Consider the following 16048-nt stretch of genomic DNA (forward strand, 5'->3'; position numbering starts at 1 on the left):
CGTCACGAATACAACATGCCCCGGTCAGTGACGTCACGAATACAACATGCCCCGGTCAGTGACGTTACCAATACAACATGCCCCGGTCAGTGACATCACCAATACAACATGCCTCAGTCAGTGACGTCACCGAGTGACACCGTCTCTTAGTATATTTAGTGGCAGGAGGCAGCAGAGCTGTCAGACAGAGGGGAGTCTTCATTGGGAGCGGAGCTTTTCTTTCCGTGACAGCGAGCATCGTGATTGATGATGGATCTACACCGGGGGGGACATTTTGCTTTATTTTTCTTTTTTAACTAGTAGCCGACCGCAGATAGCCGAATGACGGCTTCACTGCGGCTGGCCAGTTCTGGGTGGACGTCATATGACGTCCCCCCAGAACGCGCTCGGGCGCGCACCCGGCGATCTCCGTGATCGCTGTGTCCTACGGACACAGCTGATCACGTGATGTGGTAAAAGGCCGATCCCAGCGGCCTTTTACCACGTGATCAGCGGTGTCCAATGACACGCTGATCAGAGGGAAATGCAAGTGCCGGTTCTCGGCTGCACTTTCCTCACGCTGTCAGATCGTGAGGAAAGTACTGCCGAGAACCGGCAGTTGTCAGAGCGGGGATCGGCACCGATCATCAGGACACTGATGATCAGTGCCCTGATGATCGGTGCCCAGCAGTGCCACCCGTAAGTTCCGCCCACCTGTGCCCAGCAGTGTGCCCACTAGCTCCGCCCACCTGTGCCCAGCAGATCACCCACCTGTGCCCAGCAGTGCACCCACCTGTGCCCAGCAGTGCACCCACCTGTGCCCCTCTGCAGTGTCACACACCTGTGCCCAGAAGTGCCACCTACCTGTGCCCAGAAGTGCCACCCACCTGTGCCCACCCACCTGTGCCCACCCACCAGTGCTGCCCACCAGTGCCACCCACCAGTGCCGCCCAGCAGTGCCACCAGTCAGTGCCCAGGGGTTGTGCCAGTCAGTGCCACCAGTCAGTGCCCAGCAGTGATGCCAGTCAGTGCCGTCTATCAGTACCCATCATCAGTGTCACCTATCAGTGCCGCCTCATCAACGCACATCAGTGAAGGAGAAAAAATACCTGTTTGAAAAATTTTATAATAAAAATTTTTTGCATTTTTTTTATTTATAGCGCAAAAAGTAAAGCGCCCAGTGGCAATTAAATACCACCAAAAGAAAGCTCTATTTGTGAGAAAAAAATGATCAAAATTTCATATGGGTACAATGTTGCATGACCGCGCAATTGTCAATCAAAGTGCGGCAGCGCTGAAAGCTGAAAATTGGCCTGGTAAATAAGGGGGTATAAGTGCCTGGTAGGCAAGTGGTTAATAAAGGACTTGTCAAAAACTGCCTGCTGTCTATATAACAGAATACTTTTTTGGGGCGAATAATTAGGGGTACCATGTACCCCATACTCATTCACATGGGGTGAGGGATCTGAGGGCCCCCTTGTTACTTTTTGTAAGTCTCCTGCCTGCAAACCCCCACAGCCACTAGGCTGGGTTGTAGGGAACAGTCCCTTGTCTCCATCAACATGGACAAGGTGCTCTGGGGGAGCAAAGCTCCCCCCCCGCCCCAGAGCATCCACTCCATGTTATGGGCACATGGCCTGGTATGTTTCTGGAGGGGGGGGTCACTTGCTTGTCCCCCCTTTTCTGATTTGCTGTGCTGCATGCTCAGATAGGGGTCTGGTATGTATTTCTTTCATTTTGGCAAGGGGCCCCCTTTCAAAATCCATACTAGACCCCCCAAGGAGGGAATCCTACGCCATTTTCTTAATATTTCCTTGCTGGTAATTCTTTTTTTTTAGATTTATCGGTTGGTTTGGATGCGGCAGCCGCTCGCTCCCTAACAACCATGTTGTTTACTGGTTGTTAAGGATGCCAGCGGCCGCCCACTCTTTACCAAGCAGTACACATTTCCTGAATGCCGCATGTCTCCACCACTAATTAATGACCGCATGCATTTCATTCTTTATTTCCTTCTGTGAATGTAACGCCTGTTCATGCGGTATTTACTGAGCGTGTTCAGTGTTTGTGGTCAATACCGCAACACGGGATAGGAAATGGACAGTTCCAGGATGGCATGCGGTATTTAGGGGAAATGTACCGACATATCACATGTGATCTGCTTCTGTGAAGGGAGACAATGTGTGGATTTTGTGTGTGATGTCACAATCATAAATCTTACATTTTACAGATGATATTTTCTCTCATTTCCTTGATTTAGAGTGGAGATCCAATCGATATAGAATTTGAGGTGAAAGCAGAAGAAGAAGAGGCGTATGTGAGGGATGATCAGCAGTCTATGGAGGAGGATGGAATAACGGGGACATTTATAGAGGAGGACACTCCTACAGAGATCAGCACAGGTGGGTCATGAACACTAAATCCATTCCTCCACCCATACTGCTCACTGATTTGTCCAGAGTAGGGCGGGGACTGGGTGATATCAGCCTGTAATCCCCTGGTCACTTTCCTGAGCTGTGTTCCCCGTCCTGTATTCCTGGATTTCTCTCGGATAATCTTCCTTCTCTGTGCTGCAGACACAATTTATGTATCTAGACTGGATTTATGGAGGTTCTGGGGTTCAGCTGGCAGCAAAATGTTGATTTTTACTCTAAGCATTGCATAATGTAGGCACCCAGGACATGTGACTGGGGTCTCCTGCCTTGTGCCTGACTCCTCCAGGGGACCTTCTCTGTTATCTGCTGGCTGTGCCGGGTGGAGGGATATGTCTGTAGTGTCTCAGCCCCAAGTCACTGAGTGCAGTCTCAGGAGATGGGAGGCAAGCAACCCTTTAAGGACCTTAAATTACTGAATACCAATATTATGAGTCCTGACTATTACATTATATAATTTATATTGTACATTACATACTCCTGACTCCTGCACTATATAATCTATGTTGTACATTACATACTCCTGACCCCTGCACTATATTCTCTATGTTGTACATTCCATACTCCTGACCTCTGCACTATATACTCTGTGTTGTACATTACATACTCCTGACCCCTGCACTATATACTCTATGTTGTACATTACATACTCCTGACCACTGCACTATATACTCTATGTTGAACATTCCATAGTCCTGACCCCTGCACTATATACTCTTTGTTGAACATTCCATAGTCCTGACCCCTGCACTATATACTCTATGTTGTACATTACATACTCCTGACCCCTGCACTATATACTCTGTTGTACATTACATACTCCTGACCCGTGCACTATATACTCTATATAATCTATGTTGTACATTACATACTCCTGACCCCTGCACTATATTCTCTATGTTGTACATTACATACTCCTGACCCCTGCACTATATACTCTATGTTGTACATTACATACTCCTGACCCCTGCACTATATACTCCTATGTTGTACATTACATACTCCTGACCCCTGCACTATATACTCTGTGTTGTACATTACATACTCCTGACCCCTGCACTATATACTCTATGTTGTACATTACATAGTCCTGACCCCTGCACTATATACTCCATGTTGTACATTACATACTCCTGACCCCTGCACTATATACTCTATGTTGTACATTATATACTCCTGACCCCTGCACTATATACTCTATGTTGTACATTACATACTCCTGACCCCTGCACTATATACTCCATGTTGTACATTACATACTCCTGACCCCTGCAACATATACTCTATGTTGTACATTACATACTCCTGACCCCTGCACTATATACTCTATGTTGTACATTACATACTCCTGACCCCTGCACTATATACTCTATGTTGTACATTACATCCTCCTGACCCCTGCACTATATACTCTATGTTGTACATTACATACTCCTGACCCCTGCACTATATACTTTATGTTGTACATTACATACTCCTGACCCCTGCACTATATACTCTATGTTGTACATTACATACTCCTGACCCCTGCACTATATACTCTATGTTGTACATTACATACTCCTGACCCCTGCACTATATACTCTATGTTGTACATTACATACTCCTGACCCCTGCACTATATACTCTATGTTGTACATTACATTCTCCTGACCCCTGCACTATATACTCTGTTGTACATTACATACTCCTGACCCCTGCACTATATACTCTATGTTGTACATTACATACTCCTGACCCCTGCACTATATACTCTGTGTTGTACATTACATGTTCCTGACCCCTGCATTATATACTCTATGTTGTACATTCCATAGTCCTGACCCCAGCACTATATACTCTATGTTGTACATTCCATAGTCCTGACCCCTGCACTATATACTCTATGTTGTACATTACATCCTCCTGACCCCTGCACTATATACTCTGTTGTACATTACATACTCCTGACCCCTGCACTATATACTCTGTTGTACATTACATACTCCTGACCCCTGAACTATATACTATATGTTGTACATTCCATACTCCTGACCTCTGCACTATATACTCTGTGTTGTACATTACATACTCCTGACCCCTGCACTATATACTCTATGTTGTACATTACATACTCCTGACCCCTGCACTATATACTCTGTGTTGTACATTACATACTCCTGACCCCTGCACTATATACTCTATGTTGTACATTACATACTCCTGACCCCTGCACTATATATTCTGTGTTGTACATTACATACTCCTGACCCCTGCACTATATACTCTATGTTGTACATTACATACTCCTGACCCCTGCACTATATACTCTATGTTGTACATTACATACTCCTGACCACTGCACTATATACTCTATGTTGAACATTCCATAGTCCTGACCCCTGCACTATATACTCTTTGTTGAACATTCCATAGTCCTGACCCCTGCACTATATACTCTATGTTGTACATTACATACTCCTGACCCCTGCACTATATACTCTGTTGTACATTACATACTCCTGACCCGTGCACTATATACTCTATGTTGTACATTACATACTCCTGACCCCTGCACTATACTCCATGTTGTACATTACATCCTCCTGACCTCTGCACTATATACTCTACAGTGGATATACACCCCTGTTAAAATGTCAGGTTTCTGTGATGTAAAAAATTAGACAAGGATAAATAATTTCAGAACTTTTCCACCTTTTAATGCATGCTATAAACAACTGAATTGAAAAACAAACTGATATCTTTTAGGGGGGAAGAAAACAAAAAATACTAAAATAATGTGGTTGCATAAGTGTGCACACCCTCTTATTACTGGGGATGTAGCTGTGTTCAGAATGAAGCAATCACACTCACAATCATGTTAAATAGGAGTCCGTACACACCCGCCATCATTTAAAGTGCCTCTGATGAAACACAAATAAAGTTCAGCTGTTCTAGTCGGTCTTTCCTGACATTTTCTTAGTCGCATCCTTCAGCAAAAGCCACGGTATGCAGGGAGCTTCCAAAGCATCACAGGGATCTCATTGTTAAAAGGTATCAGTCAGGAGAAGGGAACAAAAGAATTCCCAAGACATTAGATGTACCATTATTATTATTATACAGTATTTATATAGCGGCAGAAGGTTTGCTCCGCACTGTACATTATAGTGGGGGATGGTACATGAGACAGGACAGTAACAAAACAGAACACGAGGAGTTCAAGGGCCCTGCTCTTTGGAGCTTACAATCTAGGAGACCATGGAACACAGTGAAGACAGTCATCATCAAGTGGAGAGAATATGGTGCAACAGTGACCTCGCCAACAGTGACCTCGCCAACAGTGACCTCGCCAACAGTGACATCGCCAACAGTGACATCGCCAACAGTGACATCACCAACAGTGACATCGCCAAGAACTGGATGTCCCTCCAAAATGGATGAAAAGATGAGAAGAACACAGGTCTGGGAGGCGGCCAAGAGGCCTACAGCAACATGAAAGGAGCTGCAGGAATATGTGGCAAGTCCTGGCTGTGTGGTCCATGTGACAACAATCTCCGTGTTCTTCATATGTCTGGTCTATGGGGTAGAGTGGAAGACGGAAGACTTTTCTTAGGAAGAAAACCATCCAAGCCCGGCTACATTCTAGAAAAACACATCTGAAGTCTCCCAGAAGCATGTGGAGAGATGTGTTCTGGTCTGATGACACCAAGGTTGATCTTTTTGGCCATAATTCCAAAAGATATGTTTGGCACAAAAACAACACTGCACACCACCAGAAGAACAGAATACCCACTGTGAAGCATGGTGGTGGCAGCATCATGCTTTGGGGCTGTTTTTCTACAGCTGGAAATGGGGCCTTAGTCAAGGTAGAGGGAATTATGAACAGGTCCAAATACCAGTCAATATCGGCACAAAATCTTCCGGCTTCTGCTAGAAAGCTGAACAAAGAGGAGCTTCACCTTTCAGCATGACAACCACCCAAAGCATCCATCCAAATCCACAAAGGAACGACTTCACCAGAAGAAGATGGAAGATTTGGAATGTCTCAGCCAGAGCCCAGACCTGAATCCGATGGACAATCTGTGGGGTGATCTGAAGAGGGCTGTGCGCAGGAGATGACACACAATCTGACAGATTTGGAGTGTTTCTGCAAGGAAGAGCGGGCAAATATTACCAAGTCAGGATGTGCCGTGCTGATAGACTCCTCCCCAAATAGACTGAGTGCTGGAATCACATCAAAAGGGGCTTCAACAAAGGATTAGTGTAAGGGTGTGCTCACTTATGCAACCAGATTAATTTCATTTTTTATTCTTAATTCCCCCTAAACGATTTCAGTTTGTTCAACTGAGTTGTACAGTTTATAGGTCACATTAAAGGTGGAAAAAGTTCTGAAATTATTTATCTTTATCTAATTTTTTTTACATCACAGAAACCCGACATTTTCACAGGAGTGTGCAGATGTTTTATATCCACTGTATGTTGTACATTACATACTCCTGACCCCTGCACTATATACTCCATGTTGTACATTACATACTCCTGACCCCTGCCTTATATACTATATGTTGTACATTCCATGTTCCTGACCCCTGCATTATATACTCTATGTTGTACATTCCATAGTCCTGACCCCAGCACTATATACTCTATGTTGTACATTCCATAGTCCTGACCCCTGCACTATATACTCTATGTTGTACATTACATCCTCCTGACCCCTGCACTATATACTCTGTTGTACATTACATACTCCTGACCCCTGCACTATATACTCTGTTGTACATTACATACTCCTGACCCCTGCACTATATACTATATGTTGTACATTCCATACTCCTGACCTCTGCACTATATACTCTGTGTTGTACATTACATACTCCTGACCCCTGCACTATATACTCTATGTTGTACATTACATACTCCTGACCCCTGCACTATATACTCTATGTTGTACATTACATACTCCTGACCACTGCACTATATACTCTATGTTGAACATTCCATAGTCCTGACCCCTGCACTATATACTCTTTGTTGAACATTCCATAGTCCTGACCCCTGCACTATATACTCTATGTTGTACATTACATACTCCTGACCCCTGCACTATATACTCTGTTGTACATTACATACTCCTGACCCGTGCACTATATACTCTGTTGTACATTACATACTCCTGACCTCTGTACTATATACTCTATGTTGTACATTACATACTCCTGACCCCTGCACTATATACTCTATGTTGTACCTTACATACTCCTGACCCCTGCACTATATACTCTGTTGTACATTACATACTCCTGACCCCTGCACTATATACTCCATGTTGTACATTACATACTCCTGACCCCTGCACTATATACTCTATGTTGTACATTACATACTCCTGACCCCTGCACTATATACTCTATGTTGTACATTACATACTCCTGACCCCTGCACTATATACTCTATGTTGTACATTACATACTCCTGACCCCTGCACTATATACTCCATGTTGTACATTACATACTCCTGACCCCTGCACTATATACTCTATGTTGTACATTACATACTCCTGACCCCTGCACTATATACTCTATATTGTACATTCCATACTCCTGACTTCTGCTCTCCCCCCTCCCCCCACTGCTATATATACACATAATATGGATTCTCTTGTTCCCCCCATTTCCTCCCAGCTGCACATTATATATCAGATGATGTGATTGGAGCACAGACTTTTACATGGTGATAATAATGTGATAACATCCTCCAACTTTGGACCCTTAAACAGAAAGTGATAATGAGGGAGGAGTCAATACCCCAATGATGGTGGTCTTCAGGATCAGTCCAGTCTTCATCTTGGTTGTTCTCCCCCCATCCTCACTCTCTGACCTCTGGTGGGGCTCAGCCCCGCTGTTCTTCATGACTAAATCATGGAGTAAATAAGGAAGTGCAGTACTTCTTGTGTTGGGAAGATGGCGATGAGTGATAGAGGGGGTGGGGACCCTCGTCCTATAATCCCCTCATCACTGTCCCTCCTATAAAAGACAGTTCTGGTTGTTTCCTCACTCTCTGACTAAGGTCCATGAATAAAGAAATGACCTGGTAGGAGATCAGAGGAGCCATTTCCTAGTTCCCTTGAGGGTGGAATTGTAAGCTCCTTAGAGACCAAGCTGCCTGATGTGGGCGGAGTCCTGGTTTGGGGGAACCAATCAGCTCCTGTCTAGTAATCCTCTTTGTCTTTGTATTTTAGTCCATGGCCTGGAGATGAGGAAAACCTCTGAGGATTGTCTCACTTTGTCTCCAGACTGGAAAGTAGAAGATGAGGACATCACACAGTATAGTCCAGGAGAAAACCCGGCTCCCTCCAATGTCCATCCGGCACCACCCAGTGTAGATGGACCATCGGATTCCTTGTATCCTGAGGAACCTCAGACTGTGCGGGACCGGGCCGGCCTTCCAACAGGGAAGAGGTTCTCCTGTACTGAGTGCGGGAAAGGTTTCCATTATAAATCACATCTTAATGTGCATGAAAGATCTCACACGGGAGAGAAGCCATATTTCTGTTCTGAGTGCGGGAAATGTTTTTTAGATAAGTCCAGTCTGTCCAAACATCAAACATCTCACACGGGGGAGAAGCCGTATTCCTGTCCTGAGTGTGGGAAATGTTTTTCAAGGAAGTTCAGTCTTCACATACATCAGAGATCTCACACGGGGGAGAAGCCGTATTCCTGTACTGAGTGTGGGAAATGTTATTCAAGTAAGCCCAGTCTTAACACACATCAGAGATCTCACACAGGTGAGAAGCCACATTCCTGTCCTGAGTGTGGGAAATGTTTTTCAGACAAGTCCAGTCTTCATAAACATCGGAGATCTCACACGGGGGAGAAGCCACATTCCTGTCCTGAGTGTGGGAAATGTTTTTCAGACAAGTCCAGTCTTCATAAACATCGGAGATCTCACACGGGGGAGAAGCCGTATTCCTGTCCTGAGTGTGGGAAATGTTTTTCAGACAAGTCCAGTCTTCATAAACATCAGAGATCTCACACGGGGGAGAAGCCGTATTCCTGTCCTGAGTGTGGGAAATGTTTTACACAGAAGTCCTATCTTTACAATCATCAGAGATTTCACATGGGGGAGAAGCTGTATTCATGTTTTGAGTGTGGGAAATGTTTTTCAAGGAAGTGCAATCTTTACATGCATCAGAAATCTCACGCAGGGGAGAAGCCAAATTCCTGTCCTGAGTGCGGGAAATGTTTTTCAGATACAGCCAAACTTCATTTACATCAGCGATCACACACGGGGGAGAAGCCATTTTTCTGTCCTGAGTGCGGGAAATGTTTTTCAAAAAAGTACAATCTTCATATACATCAGAGAACTCACACGGGGGAGAAGCCGTATTCCTGTCCTGAGTGCCCGAAATGTTATTCAGATACGTCCAGTCTTCATAGACACAAGAGATCACACATGAGGGAGAAGCCGTATTCCTGTCCTGAGTGCGGGAAATGTTTTTCACAGAAGACTGATCTTCACAGACATCAGAGATTTCACACGGGGGAGAAGCTGTATTCCTGTCCAGAGTGCGAGAAATGTTTTTTATGCAAGGTCTTGCTTCACACACATCAGAGATCTCACACTGGGGAGAAGCCGTATTCCTGTTCTGAATGCGGGAAATGTTTTTCACAGACGTCCAATCTTTACAGACATCAGAGATCTCACACGGGAGAGAAGCCGTATTCCTGTCCTGAATGCGGGAAATGTTTTTCACAGAAGTCCAATCTTTACCAACATCAGAGATCTCACATGCGGGAGAAGCCACTTTCCTGTCCTGAGTGAGGGAAATGTTCCTCACTGAAGTCCTGTCTTCATGTACATCATGGATTCCACACAACCCTGGAGGTGTATTAGTGTAGGAAATGTCTTCTAGATGAATGTTGATGGACATCCCAGCTCTCATGTGGGGAAGAAGCACACCCTGATATACACCTCAGATATACTCCATGGCTGATCTTCATCATGGAAGAAACAGTTCATAAGGAGATGAGAGGCCCCCAAAGACATGGATGAAGTGTGGGACCGGGTTGGTCATTGATATCAGGAGAAGAATAACAATGGAGTGCTGGCCTAGAGCACTGGGCTGACTTTTCATTGGGGTGCAGCCTACAGTGAAGGAAATGTGTATTTGCTCCCCTCTGATGTTGAATGTTCGCCCCTCACACAGAAATGATCGGTCTAACAATGGAATGTTCGGTGTAACACTGAGAGACAGAATACAACAACAAATTCAGCAGAAATGCGTCTAACAAATGATGACTGATTTGCATGTTCATGAGGGAAAGAAGGATTTGATCCCCTATCATTCAGCAGGATTTCTGGCTCCCAGGTGTCTTTCATACAGGTAACAAGCTGAGATTAGAAGCAGTCTCTTAAAGGGAGTGCTGCTAATCTCATTGTGTTACCTGTATAAAAGACACCTGTCCACAGGAGCAATCAGACCATCAGATTCCAAACTCTCCACCATGGCAAAGACCAAAGAGCTGTCCAGGGATGTCAGGGACAAGATGGTAGACCTACACAAGGCTGGACTGGGCTACCAAACTATGGCCAAGCAGCTTGGTGAGAAGGTGACAACAGTTGGTGCAATCATTCACAAATGGAAGAAACACAAAACAAGTGTCAGTCTCCCTAGGTCTGGTGCACCATGCAAGATCTCACCTCGTGGAGTGTCAATGATCATGAGAACAGTGAGGAATCATCCCAGAACTACACGTGAGGATCTTGTCAATGATCTCCAGGCAGCTGGGACCACAGTCACCAAGAAAACAATTGGTAACACACTACGCCGACAAGGACTGAAATCCTGCAGTGCCCGCAAGGTCCCTCTGCTCAAGAAAGCCCATGTCCAGGCCAGTCTGAAGTCTGCCACTGAACATCTGAATGATGCAGAGGAGGACTGGTGGGAAGTGTTGTGGTCAGAGGAGACCAAAATCCAGCTCTTTGGCATCAACTCAACTCGCCGTGTTTGGAGGAGGAGGAATGCTGCCTATGACCCCAAGAACACCATCCCAACTGTGAAACATGGTGGTGAAAACATTCTGCTTTGGGGGTGTTTTTCTGCTAAGGGGACAGAACAACTGCACCGCATCAAAGGGACGATGGATGGGGCAATGTACCATCAAATCTTGGGTGAGAACCTTCTTCCCTCAGCCAAGGCATTGAAAATGTGTCGTGGATGGGTGTTCCAGCATGACAATGACCCAAAACACACGGCCAAGGTAACAAAGGAGCGGCTCAAGAAGAAGCACATTAAGGTCCTGGAGTGGCCTAGCCAGTCTCCACACCTTCATCCGATTGAAAATCTGTGGAGGGAGCTGGAATTTTGAGTTGCCAAATGTCAGCCACCAAACCTTAATGACTTGGAGAGGATCTGCCAAGAGGAGTGGGCCAAAATCCCTCCTGAGATGTGTGCGAACCTGGGGGCCAACTCCCGGAAACATATGACCTGATTGCCAACAAGGGATTGACCACCAAGTACTAAGTCATGTTTTGTGAAGGGGATCAAATCCTTCTTTCCCTCATGAACAGGCAGATCAGTCATCATTTGTTAGACGCATTTCTGCTGAATTTGTTGTTGTATTCTGTCTCTCAGTGTTACACTGAACATTCCATTGTTAGACCGATCATTTCTGTGTGAGGGGCGAACATTCCATTGTTAGACCGATCATTTCTGTGTGAGGGGCGAACATTCCATTGTTAGACCGATCATTTCTGTGTGAGGGGCGAACATTCAACATTAGCCTGGGAGCAAATACACATTTCCTTCACTGTATATGCTAGAGATGGTCTGCATATAAATGGAAGGGGGTCTGCTGTGCTGGGGGAGGGGTTTATGGGAAGGCTGGAGGAGTATATAAACTAGGATGGAGGGGGGAGGGAGAATTCAGTTTTAACGGGGTAGACAGATCAGACAGGTCAGTACTTGTTGGTGTTACAACCAGTGGAATTGGTACCATTTGTATGAAAATAAAAAATGCTCAAAATCCGTGTGAACAAGGTGTCAGTGAGTGAAGTGTCGGTGAATGTACAAAGGTGTAAGTGAATGGACAAGGTGTCGGTGAATGAACAAGGCGTCGGTGAATGAACAAGGCGTCAGTGAATGAAGGAGGTGTCAGTGACTGGACAAGGTGTCAGTGAATGAAGGAGGTGTCGGTGAATGTACAAGGTGTAAGTGAATGGACAAGGTGTCAGTGAATGAACAAGGTGTCGGTGAATGAACAAGGTGTCAGAGAATGAAAGTGTTTGTTCCCCAATGCCAGAAGTGTGCCCAGCACAATAGGTGAGTTGGAAGGTTTGGTGCATGAAGAGAACTAGGATTGAATTGGTATTGCTGAATCTTGGCTTCATTCCTCACATGACTGGGCCATTCATATTCCTGGCTAGGTTCTCTTTCGGAGAGACGGGGGAAATAGGAAAGGGGGTGGAGTCTGTCTCTATGTGAGAAGTGATCTCAGAGCGAGTGTGAAAGAGGACCTAGTTGATGGAGAGTGTGATGAGGCTGAAGGATTACGGGTGGAACTGCACATGGGGGGCGGTACTACAAAGGTCATCATTGGAGTTTGTTATAGGCCTCCCAGTGTTAATGAGGAGGTGGAGACTCAGCTCCTCCCACAGATGGAAAGGGCTGGGACAGTGATAATAATGGGGGGTGGTAACAACCCGGAAAGTGACTGGAGTAATGGTACTGCGGGTGTAAACACAAAACAACCCCTCCTGCCCTCTATGGCCCAGAACAAGGGTGGATAGATGGACCCGGAACTTGAAGAACTTCCCCACCAAGGCATCAAAGGTTGTGCGGCTCTAAACAAGGCTGGGGAAGCCCCACCAATACTGAAAAGCGAAACAAAAAGCACACCAACCTTGTGCATTACCTCAGTAAAATGTGATTTTATTGGATGTGAAAATATCCTCACAAACAGAGAAGTATAACAAGCGTGTAAAGTCCTTGATGAGACTTGACCAATCAGAGACCAGCGCGAGTCTAAACACGAGGGAAGTTTCTCAGAGTCAGGCTGACGCGTTTCGAGTCCCTTCTTCATCAGAGCTGACTTGGCAATGACAGCCCTCTTCAATATATACCCTGGGACAGAGGTTGGACCCTCCCACTTGGGTTGGGCAGTCCCGGGAAAGGAGGCGGGACAAAGGTGACATCACAACATGCTCACACAAGTAACAATACATTACACATCAAGAGGTATAGTAAGAGACATTAGAAACATTCACCGGCATTAAAGCTGTAAGAAACGCAGGGCAGTGTAATATATACATGAGGAGGTCATATAGTCTGTGTATATATATATATCCCCATATAATAAATAATGACATATTGGGAATGCTGCATTGGGGTTCATGGGGATAATATTGTTGGATCAGCACAATGTATAAAAAGTAAAAATGAATGAACTGAATACATAATTCCTTTGGATAAAGCCTGCTGGTCCTCAATTGTTGGCTTCTTTCCATGGAGATAGATGTGAACACAAAGTAGGTATACACATACATTTCAATGGCAGCCAGAATGTCCTTGCTTTGTGTGGGCTGTCAGTGGGGTCATTGGGCAGATCTTTGTCTTTAGATGTATGGAGTATTCATGAGTAGTGTTACTATACTGGCAGCAGAGGGAGATCAAGTGCTGCCATTGCCAAATATGGCTTCTGGAGGTGAATTGGAATGCACGCCAAAAGGTGCGTGGCTGTGGGGGCGCATGTGCAATGAGGCGGTGGCATGCTGGAGTAGTCATGGAGATGGGCCTCCGACGGGCTATCGCACATGCGCAGTGAGGCGGCGGCAGGCTGGAGTAGTCATGGAGATGGGCCTCCGACGGGCTATCGCACATGCGCAGTGAGCCGATGGCAGGCTGGAGTAGTCATGGCGATGGGCCTCCGACGGGCTATCGCACATGCGCAGTGAGGCGACGGCATGCTGGAGTAGTCATGGAGATGGGCCTCCGATGGGCTATCGCACATGCGCAGTGAGGCGACGGCATGCTGGAGTAGTCATGGAGATGGGCCTCCGACGGGCTATCGCACATCCGCAGTGAGGCGACAGCATGCTGGAGTAGTCATGGAGATGGGCCTCCGATGGGCTATCGCACATGCACGCCAAAGTCAGCTTATCATTTACCTAGTGGAGTGCACTCCGGACATCCCGGAAGGACGGCTGTGAGATGTTTTCCAGCCGTGACTGTAAAGTTGGACCTCTACCTACAACTCTTGGGACAATTAGCCTGCATGTGACCTCGCTGTCTCCATCTACAGCATCAAGTCTGGGGTGCTCTTCCATAAATGTCTCCACCTGTTTTCCAAACCAAGAGGTCCTCCCCTAAACCTTGGGGTGTTGGTGGGATTGACCTGAGCCTTTACATAGTTAATAGGGTAGATCCGTGATGAATTTGCATCTTGCATCACGCCTGTCCCAGACTTGTGTTCTACTCCTAGCGCTCTGGGTCACACTCCTTAGAAACAGACTATTAAATTCTCACAGGTCATTCCCTTGGAGAATGTCAAAAGAAAGTCCTGCCATTACCCCAACAGAAGAAATTCCCTGTAGAATTCACCTCACAGGGATCAATGATGGTCAGGAAAGCACCTGTATCACAGAAACCAATGACTTTTTGTACATCTATGCAGAGCTCCTGTAACTGCTGCTGCCTTATCTTGGGGTAAGTGGCTGGACTCCATAAACTAGAAGGGCACCAGTTGTTGTTGGAAGCATCAATTCACTTTAAGATGGTGAAAGGCTCTTTCCTTCTGGCACCAGAAATACACTGGGATCAGGGCAGGTGTTTTGATTCTGGGGAGGGTGAAGTTCCTTGGGCATCTAGCCTGGAGATGCCTGGGTTATCCACATCTGTAGCATGGGTGGTCCAAGGGTGACCAGAGGGCTGGGGTTGGAGTGGAATTTCTTCAGAAGCTTGGTACATATCCACATAGTGCACCAGCTTGGGAGAGGTGGACCTGAGAGTCTTTTTCTAACAGGGCAGCTGGCCTGGCAGTGACCGGTTTGTCCGCAGCCAAAGCAGAGTCTCTCTGTAGAGATAATGTTAGTGGATCAAATTATCCTCCCAGCACTTCAAGTGTGTCCCTAAGCCAACCGCTTCCATACCCCAAAGTGATGTCCTGCTCGAAAGAGCTTTAATAACCATGTGGCCCTCAGATGAAAAGCCATCCCATGGATACTTTTGTAGTTTTGCTGCTGAACTGGGACATGTACCTTGCAGAGGCATGTTGAGGCCTCTTGCTGGTACATGTTTGGAAGGGGCAGGGGTTGTAGCGGAGGGAAGAAATATATATTTTTTTGTGTGTTGTTTGTTGAAGCACAGACAGCATTGTGTCCTGTAGCTGGATAAAGCCAGATGGGCCAGCAGCAGGTTTGGATGCTTAAGGTTTGGCTGAACTCAAAGGACAATATAATAACTCTATGCTGGCAGAAAGGGTCAGACGTTTCTGAGTTTACTTCTGTGATGGACACACAGGACTGAGGGCTGCATGTCTTCCTAGAAAGAGGTTACCTGGTGCACAGAATTGCTGAGACAGATAGCTTCCTGGACACTGGGACTCTGCTCTACTCTCTGATCTTCTGGCAGCGTCTGTCTGTGTGGCCCAGATGCTGGGGC

At 46.0% G+C, this 16048-nt stretch overlaps 1 protein-coding gene across 1 annotated transcript in view; it reads left to right on the forward strand.

The window, feature by feature from the left end:
• Positions 1-10627, forward strand: part of LOC149450562 (uncharacterized) — a 191811-nt gene extending 181184 nt beyond the window's left edge. Inside the window, exons 6-7 of the mRNA XM_089691754.1 lie at positions 2243-2378; positions 8630-10627. Of these exons, the coding sequence (XP_089547880.1) occupies positions 2243-2378; positions 8630-10212 (1719 nt within the window). The 3' untranslated portion in view covers positions 10213-10627. The remainder of the gene's footprint in view (positions 1-2242; positions 2379-8629) is intronic.
• The last annotated feature ends 5421 nt before the right edge of the window (positions 10628-16048 follow it).

The sequence above is a fragment of the Staurois parvus genome, unplaced genomic scaffold (assembly GCF_062004578.1).
Source record: "Staurois parvus isolate SC_StPar_1 unplaced genomic scaffold, SC_StPar_1.0 ptg000571l, whole genome shotgun sequence".
NCBI lineage: Eukaryota > Metazoa > Chordata > Amphibia > Anura > Ranidae > Staurois > Staurois parvus.